This window comes from Rhineura floridana, chromosome 3 (assembly GCF_030035675.1).
Source record: "Rhineura floridana isolate rRhiFlo1 chromosome 3, rRhiFlo1.hap2, whole genome shotgun sequence".
NCBI classification, from domain to species: Eukaryota; Metazoa; Chordata; class Lepidosauria; order Squamata; family Rhineuridae; genus Rhineura; species Rhineura floridana.
In genome coordinates this window covers 73879248-73898378 of record NC_084482.1, presented here as the reverse complement: position 1 = coordinate 73898378, position 19131 = coordinate 73879248, and the positions used below count along the sequence as shown (strand labels likewise).

Here is a 19131-nt window from a genome sequence, read left to right as displayed (position 1 = left end):
AAGTATGAAATACAAAATGTTGCAGTGTAGAGCACTCCTATTAGGTGTTCTAGCCAGCCATGCCCTTTTCCAGAATATTCCATTACACTTCCCCTCCCAGTTTTGTTTTCCCTCTCCCACCTGCAACAATCCATCGGCATTCCATGCCTACTGAGCACACTCAGTCCTCATTAGGCTGTCAGAGAAACATGTTCCCCTCTCACATTGTTTTCTTCCGTCAAGACTTTTTGTACTTTTGCAAAGCTTGAGATTCACCCAAGCCTGGTGCTGCCTCTTGTCTTGTGCATGGATGGTTATGTTGTGGCACTCAGAACATTATGCTTAGGTAAAAGCAAGCAAATTTGCTTAAATCCTCACTCATCTACTTCATTTAATTTGCTCTAGTCTTTTAATTTTCTGGGCACAAATGACAAGGCACAGTTCTTTCCATGAATGCGAGCCTTGCAGGCCAGCTTGGAAAAGGAGATCACACCTAACTTTAATGACCTTTTCACCCAGTTCCCAATTCTTTACTGGGTTTTCTGTCCCATCAATGCTGCTTCCAGGAACTTCCACCCAGTTCTCTTTGATACATTGCCTCAACAAAACAGTCAGCAGGGCCTCAGATTCTTAATTGTTAGCCCCTTTCCTGTTCTCCCATGTGTTCAAGTGAACTCACTTGGTGTGCAGTCATCTATATCCATATCACAGTTGGTGCCAGTGTAACCAGGACGGCAGGCACATCTATAACTGCCAAGTGTGTTGGTGCAGGTGCCCTTGTTTCGACACGGGTTCTGATCACATTCATTAATATCAACGTGGCATTGCTGTCCTATGGGGATAAGAAAAGATGGTTGCAGTTCTCTTTTCTTTATTGGTTGACTTTTTAAAATATCGTTATATCCACTATACAGAAAAGTGTAAAAAGCCATAACTACAACAAACAGAGGAAATAACTAACCAATATCACAAGCATGGGTCTAGTATGAAATAATTGATTACCCAGACTGAAATATTTTGCTATTCGGAGTGACAGAGAAAAACATCAGAACATTACAATCAGGAATATTGCCAAATATGCCACACTTGAATCACAGCCATCTGGTTAATACTGTGCAAAAGACAATAAACGAATACGAAAACAAGTAAAAAGATTTAATTTTACTTTTGAAATTTCTTTCCACATTTCCATCTAAAGACACTCAGGACAGCACAAACTCAACTTATATAAAACCAACATATGGGACAATAGGGTTTTGACTCCACAATATTCACAAAAGGACAGGAGGGAAGGGGCACATGCATTTGTGTACCTTGCCAGCCTGGTGCACAACCGCAGGTGAAGCCCTCATAGTCAGGCGTGTGGTCACAGACACCATTGTTCTTACATGGATTGGGGAAACAGGGGGCTAGCACATTCTCACAATTCCGGCCTGTAGGAAGAGAGACAGGTAAGTATAATTTTTTGGATTTCCACTGGCCTAATAACCAGCATATCTTGAGTTAAAAAATGTATGTCTTAGACTCAAATACAAATCAAGTTCAGAGACCAAATGTCTAGCCACAAAGCAATGTCAGTGGGAACCCTACTTTGTATATAAGGCAAATGTAATAAAGTTAATTCAAAAGCTTCCCACTCAATCAGTTTACAGAGGAACAAATGCTCAGTTGCCAGTCATTTGTTGCATGGATCCAGATGTCTTCCTTTGAGGAGCACTTCTCTTATACCACATCTCCAAGCATCCACACCATAATATATTGTTGTTCGGAAAATGTGGTTCCTTTCTACAGTCAGTGCATGCTGTTGCAATTTAAAGTGAGGTCTAGAATAAAGTTGTGCAAATGTCACAAGCATCTATTGGATAATGCCTGTCATATCACCAGATAATAATGAGTGACTCAACTCCCTATGCATGTTGTGACACTATCACCTGAACTCAGCCTACAAAGTGGGGACTCATAAGAGCTAAACTTACTAAAGGCAAAATTAAATTCCTTATCAGTTCGTTTCTCAGTCTCTTTGTCAAACACATGCACATGCACACGCGCACACACAAACACACCCCACATGCTCATCTATTTCAGCTCTCCACACACTCTTCCTTTCATGCACGTGAGTATGTATTATCTTTCAAGAAGGAAGGAATAGCAGCATGGAATACTCTCCATCTATTATGCTTAATCTAAATATTACACCATAGTCTTTCATTCATCATCTGCATGACTTATCCATACATGGCTAAAATGCAGAATATTAATTTCTAACATGGCACTCAGTAAAAAAACTTACTGCTTATTAATCTCTCCCTTTCCAATTGCAATCCTGGCACAGGCCACGTTCCAATCAGAGTCAGATTTTGCTATACAGCTCTCTCCACTGGGCTGGAATTACGTAACAATAATTACGTTTTCCAGCAGATTAGAACCTCACATGCTCCCTCCTACCCACTCAACCACATAGCTTACCAGTGTAAGGCAAGTCACAGAGGCAGGCATAGCTGGCAATACCATCAATGCAGGTGCCCTTGTTGAGACAAGGGCTGGAGGCACAGTCATTTATGTTGGTCTGGCAGTAAGTCCCTGTAGAAGAACCAAAGGAAATCTTATGTCTTCCATGAGCAAAGAGATCCTGGGAGAGAGATCTTTCTCCCACGTGCGACCACCCCACATTAGCCCGCATGCAGAAGAAGTCTAGTGCACAGGGTATCCCACCCAATTCCCAGATAATGGATGGGGGAACAAGAAAGCAGAGTGCAGATACTTGCAAATCCCTCATATATCTAGATGGCTCAAATACTGAGGGTTATATGGAGGGCATAATTATGGATAGCAGGCAGAGTATTATCTGGAAGCCAAGAGACAGCAAACAGCATGTGAGTGGGATATGTATCCTGGGATATAGAAGACTAGATGGAGGTTAAGTGTGGTGTAAATCTGTACGGAAAAGCATGGGCAATTATAGTAAGGCAAGAAAGCTATAAGGAAGAATACCATGGAAGCCTTCTTTGCACTTGCAGCGATAGCCATTGACATAGTCAGTGCATGTCCCTCCATGCTGGCATGGATTGGATTCACACTCATTGCGGTTCACATCACAGTTGGTGCCAGCCCAGCCTGGCTCACACTCACATTGATACCTGTAAAGGAAAGAAGAGGAAAAAAAGATGAAGGAGGCAAGATTTCTTACACTCTCCAAGAAACCCCATCCACTGCTAGCCCAACCCATTTGGCTAGCCTGTAGGAATTGATTTAATCTGTTCCTGGCTTCACAGCCACCTCATGGAAACAACAGAAGCAAAGCCTGCCTACTTCTGCCCCAGCAGTTCTTCCCAAATTTATCCTGCTGGGATCTGCATTCTGGTGATTAGCTCTCACCCATTGATGTCATCGTGGCATGTGCCACGCACACAGGGGCTGCTGCTGCACTCATCCACCTCTGAATAGCAATGTGGATCATGGAAACCCTCAGGGCAAAGGCAAGAGAACCTGTCTTCACCATCCACACAGGTGCCGCCGTTCTTGCAGGGGTTGGATGCACATTCATTAATCTCCACATTGCACAGGGGACCTAAGTGGGAGAAAGGACTGCTCAGCAATGGAGTAGCCAAGGTCTCGTCCTGCAATTTTTGTCCAGCTTTGTCCCCTTCACCAGGTAAGAATTAAATCCTATAGGAGTCCTTGAGCAGTACCATGTCAGGCTCTGCTTGCAAAACCAAAGACTTGCCACATACATGCAAATCCTGCCATTATCTCTTGATTCAAGTTGCAGCTATTGTTTCAGCTCCTTTTCGATTTTTGCTCCTTCCTTCCCCTCCCCCCAGCAATACCACACACACACACCCGCAGGCATCACCTGTGAAGCCAGATTTGCAGATGCAGTCATAACGATTGATGCCATCATGGCAGATGCCATAATCACAGGGGTTGCTGGCACAGTCATCAAAGTTTATCTCACAGTTGGCACCTTGGGGAAAAGGACATAATGTAGGCCTGAGGAAAGATGTAGTCATCCTGCCTCACAGAGCCCTACAGCAAGCTGAGAAATTCCTTCCTGACTTTGTATCATCTAAGAATGCTGCCCAAAAGTGCTGTAAATGATCAGCATTTCACTGCATGAGAGGGTGGTCCCTGCAGCCTTGAAAGAGGCAGTGGCATGGCCACTCCTAAAAATGCCAGCTCTGAACCTGTTAGTTTGGACTAACTACTGACCAGTCACAAACATCCCCTTTTTTAGGGTAGGTGGTGAACAGGGTCACGGTGGGACAACTGCAGGAATTCTTGGATGACACACATTTTCTAGACCTATTTTAATCTGGGTCCAGGCCTGGGTCATGGGACCAGATCAGCCTCAGATGCCTTGATGGATGACCTTTATCGAGAGCAAGACAAGAAGAGCGTGACCTTGCTGCTTCTCAATCTCTCTGCAGTGTTTGACACCACTGATCATGGGATCCTTGCCAGATACTGGGGGCCCTGTGCTACAGTGGTTCCGGCTCTACCTACAGAGTCAAGTTCAGAGAACAGCATTGGGAACATACTTTTTGGCCCCCATAAGTTATGCTATAGAGTGCCACAGCGTATTATTTTATCCCCAATACTATTTAAGATGAAGCCACTGACAGCAGTCATTAGAAGACTTGTGCCATGAGCATGGTGATGATGCTTGGCTCTGTTTCTACATAACATCTGAATCAGGAGGCCGTACAGGCCCTAGATTAGCACCTGGATGCAGTGGTGGGCTGGATGAGGGAAAATTAACTAAGCTTGAATCCTGGCAGGACAGGCACTATGGAAGAGTGGTTTGCAAGTCCAAGAAACTGGCCAATTGCCTGCCTCAGATAGGATTGCACTCCCTCTGAAGAAGCAGGTACCCAGTTGGGGATGCTCCTGGATCCAGCTTTGTCACTGGAGATCCAGGTGGCTTCAATAGTTAGGAGCGTCTTTTACCAGTTTCAGCTAGTACAACAACTGCAACCATCCCTTGCCTAGGGCAGCTTGACCACAATAGTTGAGGCATTGGTGGCTTCAAGACTGTATTACTGCACTGCACTCTATGTGGTGCTTCCTTTGTGGTTGGTCTGGCAACTGCAGTTAGTGCAAATGCTCCACTGGTTGCCAATTTGTTACCAAGCCTAGTTTATGGCTTGCTATCCATATATAAAGCCCTTAGCTGCTTGGCACCACTATAGTTGAGGGATTGCTTTGCCCCATATGTGCCTATACAACTGCTTTGATCTGTAGGATTTGCACTTTTATAAATGCCATATAATATTTGTTCTACATTTGTGAGGAGTCAATCTTTCAGTGAGGCACTACCTATAGTTTGGAATGCCTTGCCTATTGGCATTAAACAGGTGTACTCCCTATCTTGTTTTAGATACCTGTGGAAAACTTTTTTATTTCAGCAAGTCTATCCAGGCATATAATTTAGTTATCTATATATATATTTAATTGCTGAGTTTATCTGTGTTTTATTGATAATTTGTCTTATGTACGCTGCATAGAGAGTTCTCTGATCAAGCTATCTATCATTTTTTCCCAATAGAATAAATACATGTCTTGGTGATGAAAGTTAGAAAATGGAAGGAATATGAGCAAGGGAGAGAGGGGGGTGAGGGAGTATTCTGTGTGGAGCGCGGAAGGAAGTCCTACCTGAGGTTCCTGGCAGGCAGTGGCACAGGTACTTATTCACCAGGTCAATGCACTTGCCACCATGCTGACAGGGATTGCTGTGGCACTCATTGATCTGGTTTTCACAGCGGTACCCAGTGTAACCAGCTACACAAGTGCAGGTGAAACTGGCAATCCCATCCACACAAATGCCATGGTGGCAGGGGTCTGGAGAGCAGTCGTCAATGTTCCTTTCACACAGACGTCCCTCAAACCCTGTGAGGGGGAAAGGAAGGCAGCATCAGCATGGCTCACAGCAACGGGACACAAAGCACATTTGGAAAGGCTGTCCCCCCTCTCCCCCTCCCTTTTGTTTTCAGAAGTGTAAGGTCCATCAAGAGCCACTGATCTAAAATGTTAGCAAGGCTTCCTAAACTACTATTTCTCTGAAAAGATGAACCTAAATTCAGTTAGCCACACATCTGTTATTTCTGTCCAATCATTGTTTGTTCTGTTTTACTTTTACTTAAAAGTCTAACTTTTCAGACAGAGCTATTGTGTCGTAAGTCCAACAGATATGAATCTTTTTATTTGTTTGAGCAACTGATAAGGGATGCAGCTTCATGTTTATCAAGCAAATAAGGAGTAACCTACCCCTCTTTTCTCCTTCCGCAGTGTGTACACTCATTTTGCTTCCTTTCCCCTTATCCTAAAAGCAGTTCTGTATAGAAGTTTCTTGCAGTCTGTTCAAAAATCCTACTATCCCCTTAATTCACAGGAATGTTAGTTCCGTTTATGACGTGATGGCATGCACTATGCACCATTATGCTTTAGAACACAATAGGCTCCCTTGGGAGTTTCATGGTCTTAAATTCTGTGTTGTCTTTAAACCAAACTTATCTAAAAAGAAACAAAACAGAACCCCTGAAAGCATCAATTTGCTCTGGATCTTCCACAGCTACCTCAGAATCAGGAATAGAAAAGCTATTCTCTATTGAGCTGAGGGCTCAGTATCAAAATTAGAAATTGATTGTTCCTGAATCATGCCAGCCCAGTCCACTGGTGCTCAGACTTCAGACACTTTCCCCTGAAAGATGCTCACAGGTGAAGGAGCATGGATTTAGAAGACAGCTCATAGCAGACCCAACTCGAGTTTCTCAAAAAAGGCACCCAAGAAAGGCAGATGTAAAGGATAATTTGGGGGGAAATTTCTCCCAGCTGTGTCAAATTCTAATAATCCTTATGCAGTCATCACCACAATAAACCCTCTCCAGCAGCGCCAGAGCAAGAGCATCAAAAACAATATATCAGTGCAGAGAGCAATTACCTTCTGTACAACGACACTCATAGGCATTGGGCCGGTCCACACACTTGGCACCATTCTGGCATGGTGTGCTGGCACACTCATCAATGTCAATCTGGCACATGGAGCCTGAGAAGCCTGAACCCAGAAATAAAAAGGGGTCAAATAAGAGAAAGGGACCAGTGAAATGGAGGATATGCACTCATTCTGGCAACATTTATATACACACTCCATGTCACCCAATATACACAAGAGACCATCCCACCAACACACACAGAAAGAGCCCTTGTTGCTATCCTCTCGGATTCATGAGAATGTTACATTAACATCTGCACCATATGTACAAAGGAGCAGGTAAATGGACACTCAGTGCTGCACTGGGAAGAGTGGAGGTATTGCCTGGCTAGCCACCTCTCGTTCCCTAGTAGGGTTTCACATAGGGCTAGGTGGGAAAAGCCTCCAGCTGTTAGAGGAAACAGAAGTCTTTACAAGTATGTCTGGAAAGGGCACAAACTAGGATGGCAAAAAGAGTCAGTGCATAATAGTTCTCAGACAGTGTCTGAAGTGGGTACATAACTAGATCAAGCCAGGTAGAAGTTGATAGTCTGGATGGAAAGCCCCAAAGAGAGGAAGGAGAAATAGGTTTGTATTGGAAGGGAAAGTTCTGTGGGCCAGGCCTCCTCAAACTCCATCCTGGTTGCACAGCACAGCCCTACCACCAGAGGCCTATATCAAAAGCTCTCAAAGTTCTCTCCCCCTCCTCTCCACAGGGGGCTTTGCAGTGTCTGCCCCACATGTAAATTGGGTTCAGGGGCCTGTGTGACAGGCTGGGGGAACAAAGATGCCATTGTCTCAGCTCCCACACAGCAAGCTATAGGCCTGTCTGTCAATCAGCCCTGGAAGCAACTGAATGGAGGACAGGACCCCCCACCCACTTGGTAGCAGAAAAGCTGAGTGAGTCTGGGGGAGTAAGCTGAACACACTCTCCTTAGGACTACAGTTGCATCCAGACCTGACAAAAAAAGCTCTTCAAACTGGACTCCTTGCTTACCAAAGGACCCCTATACAAACTGTACCACAGTGCAGAGGATGAGAGGGAACACAAGGGGCAGGGTGAGCTCCTGAAAAACTACAGCACAACTTGACTTAAGATACTCAAATTCAGCACACACACCTGAGTTCACACAAGGGACAGACATTTCTTAACATCAGGGGAAGAAATGGTGGGAAGAAGGTATGAAAGTGAGGGTCCTTACAAACAGGGTAGATGCTCAGCCTTCTCAGAGGCATGGGCAGATTTCAGATATACACAAACATAAAGTACACTTTCAAGGGGCCAGATAAGAAGCCCTGTGGGGGGAATGGGCTCAAGTTCACCTATAGGATAGACACCAGTGCTATGGGGGAGGGGGGTTAACAAAGATAGGGAAGAAAATGATCCACGTTCATTCTCCTTCTGGAAAAGGTGAGAAAGAGCACCTTGCTGGAAAAGGCCCTGGGCTTACCTGAGGGGCAGGTACAGCTGAATCCATTGACAATATCCTTACAGACACCACCATTGACACAGGGATTACTCTCACACTCATTGATGTTAATCTCACAGTAAGTACCACTGAAACCTGCAAGCAAGAGGAACAATTTGCATTACAAAGCCTAGACTCCACCCCCCAAGCATAAAACATGTGCCTAGCACTCTTGCACATGCCTACAATGAGACAAGGGGCCCATCTCTTCCTGGCAGGCTCATGCCTGGGAAGGCTGGTTTATTACACGGGCAAAGGTGCATCATAAATTATGGCATTTCACTTTCAATACAGGGCATGAAAAATATTTCACATTTTGAAAGCTAGTCCCTTAGGTTACAAACTGTAACAAGTGAAAACTATCAAATATACAGTTTAAGAGTTAGAAGCTTATGCAAGGGACATCCAGTGGGCAGAAAGAGAAAAAAGACTTTCCTCCCAAACTCCAGTCCCATCTTCCCTGTCCCTAATGGTCCACCCATCCTATTCCTTCCTCTCTATTATTTCAAAACATTTTCACTTTGCAGTCATGGTAGAGTACCCAGCCTGGTGCAACTGTCTTACGTTGTTACCACTTTTACTGATGATAGAGTATGCATCCAATACATCACATAATGTTTGTATAATCTGTGCAGGGCCGGCATCAGACAGCAGCCAGGTTGGGCCCTGGCCGAGAGCCCATGCGGCCCCTTAAGGGCCCCTCCTTAGGGTGGGAGGGTGGTGCTTCTGTTCCATGATCCACTGCATCAGGTCCCGCAACCCAACTGTTGCAGATCATGGAGAGGGAGCTCCCAGGCACCCCTCCCAATACAGACAGTGCGGGCTTCAATAAGCCTGCACACACGCCCCACCCACCTCTCCCATCAGTGTGAATGCCATGTGTGGTGTGCACGCATGCCTGTCATCACCCAAGATGGCCAAGGAGGCTTCTTTAAGGGGCTGACGCTCCCACTACAATCTTGGTTGATGGCAGGCGTGTGCACTATGAGCGCACGTCATTCACATAACACAAGACGTAGGTGGAGTGTGCGGGTGGGCTTGTTAGTCCCGTGCCACCTGGATTGTGTGTGTGTGTTGGGCTATAGCACTGTGGGCCCAGGGCAGGATGGTGCCTCAGGGTCCAGTGATGCCTGGCGCTGGCCCTGAATCTGTGAAACTGTTTAGTTTATTCTATTTTCAATTAGTTTGGCTTTCTGAGTTGCAAGATTTTATTGTCAAATATACAATAAACAGAGGTTCTGCTCATGTTCCTTCAGTGGGGGAGGCACCATAGCCCAGTGGCAGAGCACATGCTTTGTATGCTAAAGATCCAAGGTTCAACCCCTGATGTCCAGTTAAAAAAATCAGGTAGCAGGTGATGTGAAAGACCTCTGCCTAAAACCCTAGAGAGCTATTTCCAGTTAGAGTATATAGTACTTGGTGGAAAAGTAGTCTGACCTTGTTTAGGATAGTGTCTATGTTCCTGATGACAGAACTGCAAGAACACAATCAAAGAACAGATGAAAATACAGCCAACAGCTGGAACCAGTGGTTGAGAAAGGAAACCACAGGATTTTGGGGGAGGGGATCTAGGCAAATGATGCACAAAGAAATATATTCACACATTAATATACAAACAAAAAGCTACCTCATACCAAATCAGACTGTAGGTCTATCTAACCCAATATTATCCACGCTGTCAGTAGGAAGCAGCAGCTTTCTAAGGTCGTTAGGGCCTGTCCTATTATCCAAAATCACCTTTTAACTGAAGATTGAACATTTGTGCAAAGCATGTGTTCTACCACCGAGCTACGAGTCCTCCCTCTTGCTGTGGAGGTGGGGAAGGCATTATAATCTAGAAAGAGGCAAGAGGGAGGCACTAGACATGACACATATTATGTTAGTCCGGGGGGTAACCTCTAATCCACCATATCAAGGGAGTTAAACAGGCTCTGGCCAATAGAAGAATGGTCATCCTGAATGTGCCCATCCACTGGTCTGTGTATACATGCTCCAAAGTAACAAGAATGAACACAGGAATCCTTGCACCTATAAAGGCACAGGATTGCATAGCTAACCCTCCAAGCATTGGTATTCCCAGCCCTTCCCCACTGCAATAAAAACATGAAGTCTGCCTCTCCAATGAATCGTTCGCTGGCAAGCAGTGCTGGGGAAATAAGCGAGGCCCACCTCCTTTCCTTGGCTACTCATAGAGGGCCTAAGCAGCTATGGCCTTATAGCATCTGTCTCAGCTTCTGTCTGAGGTATTAACTCCCCTCCATGCAAGCTACTTTCCCTGTACATGACTGCCAAAGTGGAGAAATGGGAGGAACAGAATTTTCTCACTTGTAAGAATATACTTAAAGATCTCCAGGCAAACTATCTAAATGGGCAGGGCTTGCTCAAGGTCAATGGGAATACACACCCACACACAAAATGCTGCATTCTCTTGGTGTCCCCTCAGAGGCTGAGAGATAGGCTGACTCCCATTTCTTTCCAATTTAGAGAAAAATCTCTATGCCAGGGGAAACTCATGTGTGAAGGCAGCCTCTTATCTCCTTGTTTTTGGTCACCACAGCCATGTTTCCCAAACCCTTGAGGATACTGGAGAAATACTTAAAATGGCCATGATACAATAACCCTACATAACCCACTTCCCTCAAGTATCCCTGGGGCAGAGAATATTCTTGCCTCAGACGCTGTATAAAGCAAGGATGGGGAACCTGTAGACTTCCAGACATTATTGGAATGCGACTCCCATCTTCTTTGACCACTGGCCATCTTGGCTGAGGCTGATGGGCCCTGGAGTCTGACAACATCTGGAGAGTCACAGACTAGCCACCTCTGATTACCAAGCTATGCCCACACCCTTTGCTTATTCCATCTGTATTAGGAAGAAGGAATCAAAACCAAATGGCAGGAACAGGGAGGGGGGAGAGAGAGAGAGCAGTGGGGAAAGAACAAAAGACTCTACTTCTCCCAATAGATAAAATAAACAAAGCTAGGTTTTGTGTCAGGAAGTCCTGATGATATAGGAAGGTGGCAGGAGATGAGTATGGGAGAGTCATGTAGCTCTGGGGTATACACCATGAAAAAGGAGGGGAACTGGAGCCATGCGGAGGAGCTCAGGACAGTCTGCTCACATGTGCCCGGCGCTGGGCTTTGTCCCAATAAATGGACTTGAGATTTGAGGCTAGCAGTAGGGAGAAGAGCTGCATTTCAAGGACCGCAAGAGTTAACACAACATGGGAACAAAAGTCAGAGATGAGGCACTAGTGCACATGATTGTTTGTGCTACTTCAAGAATTGGAGGTACATGCAAACAACCTGCTTTCTAGAAGTGTTTTCTAACCAGTTTGAGAGCACTCAAACCTAATGTTCCATGTCCTATCAAAAACGTAAGATTTCCTGTTTCTGCTTGTTTTGGAGGGGGATTTTGTAGGAGGGGTATGCTATTGCATGCTGTGCTCCTCATTCCTGGAGCCGCTTGCCAAAGATCTAGACTGAATACATCAAATCTCTTTCTACATCCTGATCCCAAGGGGAATGACTCTGGGATGCAGTAATGCTGGTTGAAGTAGAAAAGTCCAGCACTAAAACCAAGTTTCCTAACCCCTACACCAAAGCCATTCCTAGCTAGCAGGGCCTACCCCTCCCCCAGTTTTTTTTACAAAAAGCCAGCATTAACCAATGAGTGAGCAAGCAAGGAGAATATTCCTCCCTATATGGGGTAACGGAAGCACAAAGCACAGCCAATTCACATCACCCGCCAGGCAGGCCCCACCATTAATATTCCAAGCACAATGCTGTACTCCCACTGTCTGTATGAATATTGTACCGATTTACCCAGCACCCCAGCCCTATAGCACTGCCACAATGGGAGAAGGGACAGCAGTATAGCCATCCCTAATTTTTCCAGGGATTCCTCCTTATGTATATGCTTGCCTTAGCCCCAAAGTTGCATCTGAGGTTCTTGGTTTGTTCCTTGCCCCACGCCCACAGCATTGCAATGCCACGCTGGGGGCGAGGCAGGGGGACGAGATGGCAGCATAGTCTTCCAGAGACCTGAATGAAGATTCCAGCATTCACAATACTAGCTTGCTCCACAAATAGCCTCTCTTTTGAATCTGTATTTGCCATCTATACTGAAAGTATTAAGCAAATATGCTCTTGCTGTAACAACAGGGAATGCAAAGCTTGGAATCATACAAACTAGCAGAGAAAGGGCTCAGGCTACACTCCCACACTTTGTGGCTATCCCCATACCAATCTAAGTATTGTGTTTCCCCTACATCTTTCAGTTTTGAGAATAACTGAAAAATCCAGACCTACTAAGGGCAAGCAACGTGAAAGAAACATAATCTTGATTATATACCCCAAAATGAACAGGCACAGCAAACAAGACATGGAAGAGTCAGAGTGTAAGAGACATCTCCTGTCCCACTGAAGTGCAAAAAGGAAGTCACTCCATCTAACAATCAGAGATATGCTCTTGATGTCTCAGTGTAGATTAGTCAAATATGCTTGTATCAGGCAGATGGATACCTGGACAGGAGGCTTCAGACGGCCCAAGAGCAGAGGCTGCTCTACAATCATTTACATTTAGCATACTTCACACAGAGTTTAGCCTGGAGAAGAGAAGACTGAGGGGAGCTATGATAGCACTCTTCAAGTACATGAAAGGTTGTCACATAGAGGAGGGCTGGGATCTCTTCTCGATCGTCCCAGAGTGCAGGACACGGAATAATGGGCTCAAGTTGCAGGAAGCCAGATTTCAACTGGACATCAGGAAAAACTTCCTGTTAGAGCCATACGACAATGGAATCAATTACCTCTCCGACACTGGAGGCATTCAAGAGGCAGCTGGACAGCCATCTGTCGGGAATGCTTTGATTTGGATTCCTGCATTGAGCAGGGGGTTGGACTTGATGGCCTTGTAGGCCCCTTCCAACTCTACTATTCTATGATTCTATGAACTCTGAAACAGGCCACTGAAACGTTCCCTTTTTAAAGCGAACTGAAATAAGAAAGTAATTTATCTAAGCGCATTGAGCAAGCCCATCCTTGGCAGGGATTTGACCCCAATTCTTCCATGCCCAGTTGCTGACCTACTCTCTCCCCTCCTCCCACTTCACATTACCCATACTATCAAGAAATCCAAGAATATCTTGGATATTCTGCTCCCTCTAGTGGAACAGGCAGAATCAAGAAACCCACCTGACATGCAAATGCAGGTAAATTCACCAATACGGTCAAGGCAGGTAGCATCATTCTGGCAAGGCATAGAGAGGCACTCGTTGATGTCTGTCTCACAGCGTGGACCTGTGTAGCCACGCCCACACTGGCACTGGAAGGAGCCTTGTGTGTTCACACATTTGCCAAAGTGCTCACACGGATTGGCTCCTGGAGAGGGCAAAGGCACATGGTAAGTAAACATGGTTGGTGCAAAATTACATCCCCTCTATCTTAAGATTTAAACACAGCCAAGGAATTGAGAAGGGCATGCCAGCAGAGGCAAGCCCTTCTCCCAAGTGTTTTACTATCAAAACACTTTGAGAACTATCAAAAGTCCATCTCAGTTACCCCTTGGACCTTCCCTCCCACTCACTGGAGAGGCAGTAATCCTTCCTTCCCCTTTTGGTTCTGCAAGAGAAGGGTGCAACTGTCTTACCAATGGAGCACTCATCCACATCTTGGTCGCAGGCTCCTCCAGTGAAACCTGGTGGGCAGGTGCAGATGGCACGGCCATTCATTGGATTGGTGTCACAAATGGCATCCTCATGGCAAGGGTTACTGACACAGGCATCATCCAAGTGACAGAGAAGGCCTAGAAGAGAAAGGCCATGAAAAGCAATCACTTGACAGCAGCACCTAGAAACAGGAGGCGTGCAAGGAGTGGGATGGAATTTATGGCCAAGGGGCACTGACTTCTGTACTTTGCCCATGCTCAGCAATCTCTTTCCATTTCAGAAAGACACCTTATCCATGTTATTTAATATCCCATTAATCTACTCCATTCTTTTCACTGCACTGACCAAACCCTCCAAAAATTCTGCCCAAACCTGTTAGCGAGAATAAAATAATCCAATATAGATACATTATACAAGGTAGGAGCTAGTTACCTGTCTTGCCCATAGGACATGCGCAGTAGAAGGAAGCCACACGATCATGGCATGTAGCACCATGGAAGCAGACGGCTGTTTGACAGTCATCAATGTTCTCACTGCAGCTCTCTCCTGTCCAGCCGTTGACACAGACGCATGAATGACCCCCATTGGTATTGAAGCAAGTGCCCCCATTGTGGCAGGCGTTGGGCTGCAGCTGACACTCATCCACATCCTCAGTGCAGAACTGGCCTATAGGGCAAAGAAGGGGGCACTTTTTTTTACAGAAGGACCTTCAAGACAGGTCTTCAGCATCATTCTTTCCCTCATCCACCCCAACACCTTCCCTCTCAAGAGTCCTGGGTTGCCTTTGCTCTTCCTTGCTCTCTACGCACTAAGCCAGATTAAAATTAGTGTTTCCCAAAATGAGAATGAGGAAATATTCCCCAGCTCATTCTCTACAACAATCAGCTTCCTGACTTAGAGACTAAATGAACACCATATAGAAGAAAAAAGAAAATTCCTCATCTCTACCCAAATTCTGGATACCTCCCTACTTTTCTCATTCACGCCCTTAGAATCTTAGGCTGTTGCAATCAGTTTATGGCTCTTGGACTAATACCACAGTACCTGTCCACTCTGGAGGGCACTGGCAGTTGTAAGTGTTGACACCATCCACACAAGTGCCTCCATTCATGCACATGTGGTCCGGACAATCGTCTATGTTAATCTCACAGTTGTGTCCCTCAAAACCTGTGAAGGGAGAAAGGAAGAATTTAGCCTGGCCAGTAGCCATGAAAAGGTTAGCGCCAGGAAAGAAAAACAAAGAAAAGCCAACAACCCACTGTTCCATCCTTACTGTGCAACTACAGGTTGCAATCTTATGCACACTGTCCTGGGAATAAATTTTATTGACAACAGTGGGACTTACTTCCAAGTAAACATGCATAGGACTGCTCTATAGGTGACTTGCAACTTTAAGCTTGGCAAGGACTGCAGCAACAGTAAACATCACAGTGCGAGACTGGGCCCCTGACCTATACCGCAAAACACTCCTCCTTTATTCTAAGCCCCACTCTCATTCCAAATCTCAGACTAGAACAAGGAAGAAGAATTTGGCTCACACAGTCAGAGCCACATCTGCTGTCCGCCAGCTCTGCCTGCCTCCCCTTAGATTGCTTCCTTCCTGCTCCACCAAAGTTCTTAACAACTTCCCATGAGCTTCCTGACAGGAGAAACAAGCAAAACACAGCACACTATACCCAGGGAAAGGGGTTAAGATTGTGTTTCAAGCAGAACTCCACACCACCTAACTGCCCTAAGGGATGTTCTCTTCCCAGTAATCTATCCCATTCCCTTACAATAGAACTAAGCAAGAAATTTTGCAGATTGTTCACTCACCAGGTAAGCAAGCACACTCATAGCTGAGTTCTCCTGTCTGGCGGCAAGTGCCCCCATTGAGACACTGAGAGGGAGCACAAGGTGTGGAGATGCTCTCACAGAGCTGCCCTGTGTAGCCAGCCTGGCATTGGCAGCGGAATGAGCCAGGTGTATTGATACAGGTACCCCCATGCTGGCATACACCAGGCACCCGACATTCATCCACATCACTCCGGCAGTTGCGGCCCTGGTAGCCTGATGGGCATGTACAGTTGTAGCGGCCATTCCAGTTGGTGCAGCGGCCACCATTGACACAAGGCTTGCTGGCACATGCATCAAACAGAGAGCAGTCTTGACCTAAATGGAAGATGGAATACCTAGTGACCTGGAAAGAAGGATATTAACTCTTCCCCAGAAAGCCCATTTATTCACCAACAATCTTGGACCCATCCTCCCTAGACAACATACATTCCCATCCCAGCAAGGCAATCCTGCAGAATTTCTACAGAAAGCCACTCACTTCATCCCACCACATTATGTATCCTTCGGTTGTATTCAACATAAAGTTAAGCAGAACATTCAGTCAGCCAAGGATTTCTCTTTATGCAATGGAACCATCTTCCACTCTCCTCCCCCTGCATTTCCCTAAATCTGTTCTGGGAGTTCCCCCAACCCTCCAGGGCAGATTTGGGGATAGTGTGGAGTGTACATGGGGGAAGGAGAGGGGGAAATCCCATTGCACTAGTGCCAATCCTTATGCCACTGCAACTTTGTAGCTGAATAACGCCCCTTACCTCGGAAGCCCTTGGGACAGGTGCACTGGTAGTGCACAGTGCCATCACGCAGGGTGCTTTCACATGAGCCTCCATTGGCACAGGGTGACTGGTGGCAAGGGTCTTGAAACTGGCAGTGCTCTCCAATCAGTCCAGGCTGGCATCTGAAAGAGAGAGAGAGATGACATTTGGCACTCAACTTATATGCAGTGTACCCAAGTGGTAGTCTGATGCCCAAACCCTGCAACTCGGAGGGGAGGGGCTATGGGAAAGGTGATGACAGCAGCAGCAACATTAGGAAAGGTATCCCTTAGGAAAATGGGAGCCTTAGAGAAGGAACACAATTGGGAAGTAGCCTGATATTCAGAAAAACTGTGTTTAAGTTTCCCCTGCCCTGGATTGCTTAGATCTCATCTCTCCAGGAAGTAGTGAGCAAATGTATAAAAAACTGTGAAGCTAGAGGGTAGGGCAAAAGAAAGCGAGACAATAGGTCTCCACTGTCATGATCTCCTCTTTGAAGCTATAGCCAACATCAAAAATTCTAGAGACAATGACTGCAAGAAGCCTAGAACATCCAGCAGTCCCAGAGCTGGGTATACATGGAAGGGTATGTATCCATGGATTCGCAAACTTTTTTCTAGCGTGGACCACTTGGAAATTGTTGAGGATCTCAGCAAAGCTCTTAAGCTTTTTTCTGTTTAGCAAATCAGTGCTGTATCTTGAAAATCACAGGTCAAAGCTACTGAAAAAGGCCCCTTTAACTGTTGGGGTTTTTTAAAGGGAAAAATAAGTAGACTACACCAGCATCATATTATGAAATTCACAGCCCTATACTGAGACTACCTGAATGGAGCTTGTCTACCACAGTGTGAGACCCTCTGCTCTAAGTGTTTTGCTAACAACAGCTTCTTGATACAGGGACCAGTGTGCAAGCACTAGTCTGTCACGCCTCTGTGATGGAATAATTCAATGAGCAGTTAGATCCACTTTTCACCAGGCAACATACTCCTCTTTCTTCTGTTTCACCAAAGAACCTGCACAGTGGCTTAGCATAAACATGTCTTTTTCCTCTATTGAGCAACAATTCACTGAATAACCTACTCCACCAGTGTGTGTCATCTGCAAATTCTGCTTTCTGCCCACACTTACCCTTTGCCAGCTGAAAATAGATATCTTAAATATTGGCCTTCTGTCAGGTTCCAACCAACCATTTCCTCTTACCAGCAAATTCCAGGCAGATCTAAGAAAAGACTTTTCCCCTCCCTATATATGATTTTGTCAGCAGAGCTCATTGTAAAACATTTAGAAGTAAGGAGCTGAGTGTGGCTTAAGAATGGGGCAATATTTATACAGATGGCAAGCAACTCAGTTCTGTAATCCCAAGCACAGCCAATATGTCCCAAGGTATAGCTTGAAGGCACATGAGGCCACCACCTTGCTGAAGCAAAGTCGGTCTGGGTCTGGTCAGTGCTTGGATGGGAGACCCCTTGGGAACCACATGTATGCCACCTTGGGTTCCTTGACAAAAGAAAGGTGATGTATAAATGAAAAAAAATTAAATTAAATTAAAAAGTATGTTGAAAATAATTCATACAGCCTCAGGATAGGTCTAAAATTCTGGTTTGAGAAAAATGGCCATAGTGTCTGATTTGGCTCCTGATGGCTGGAAGAACACCTTTTTTTAAACACTTTTTTGGAACGTATAGTACTGTCCAAAGACAGAACACAAGGTTGGATCAAGGGGTGAAGAAGCCTACCCAATTCTAAATCAGACCAAAACTTGTAGTATGTCTACAAATACCCAACAGAGAAACTCCTGCAGAATCCTAATAATTTCATCTTTCATGCTGTAAATTAATAACAAAGATGCCTAACCATCACAGTTCTAGTAAAAAGTATAAATAATTTGTTCTTAATCAGAAAACTGGAGTTTCCAGTAGTTACAAATATGTGATTTTATATTCAGCAGAGTCCCTGATAGTTCCTGCCCTTATCCAAATAATACTCCCCCAAGGCTCCTTAACACCCAGCTTTTTCTTCCAGGGCCAGACAAAAATATTTTGGTCAGGCTCAGGAAGCCCAGACAAGCTATGTACGTTTAATCATCAACAAGGCTCAAGTATCTACACCTGTCCAGCTCTGCCTAGAAGCAAAATGGGTGGACGTTTGGGGACATCCCTCTTGTGGTCTGAGGTTGTCATTTGCACCAGCTTGACCTCGGCCAACTGGCTGAGAGCAGAATATTCCCAACGCCCTAATGGAAAGTATTTTGCACTGACTGGCCCACACATACACAAAGAGAACATGATAAAGAAGCAGGGACAAGTGGTCACTGAGCACTGAGAGAAGGGCAATACAAACTGTAATTACCTTTATACAATGGGATGGGGAAGAGAAAAGGAAGAGAAACAGTTGAACTTTTCCCTCATCTTTCCTTAGTTTTCAATTCGCATTTGCAGGATCCAGCAGCTTGCTACCAA

At 45.4% G+C, this 19131-nt stretch overlaps 1 protein-coding gene across 1 annotated transcript in view; it reads right to left on the bottom strand.

Annotated features, from left to right (window-relative positions):
* NOTCH3 (notch receptor 3) overlaps positions 1-19131 on the bottom strand; it is a 64539-nt gene that overhangs the window by 21378 nt on the left and 24030 nt on the right. Inside the window, exons 3-17 of the mRNA XM_061616579.1 lie at positions 16673-16815; positions 15900-16235; positions 15129-15251; positions 14517-14750; positions 14066-14221; positions 13612-13797; positions 8398-8511; positions 6917-7030; positions 5632-5865; positions 3833-3943; positions 3355-3547; positions 2971-3116; positions 2446-2559; positions 1293-1412; positions 659-811 (exon numbers count right to left, since the gene is read on the bottom strand). Of these exons, the coding sequence (XP_061472563.1) occupies positions 659-811; positions 1293-1412; positions 2446-2559; positions 2971-3116; positions 3355-3547; positions 3833-3943; positions 5632-5865; positions 6917-7030; positions 8398-8511; positions 13612-13797; positions 14066-14221; positions 14517-14750; positions 15129-15251; positions 15900-16235; positions 16673-16815 (2477 nt within the window). The remainder of the gene's footprint in view (positions 1-658; positions 812-1292; positions 1413-2445; positions 2560-2970; positions 3117-3354; positions 3548-3832; positions 3944-5631; positions 5866-6916; positions 7031-8397; positions 8512-13611; positions 13798-14065; positions 14222-14516; positions 14751-15128; positions 15252-15899; positions 16236-16672; positions 16816-19131) is intronic.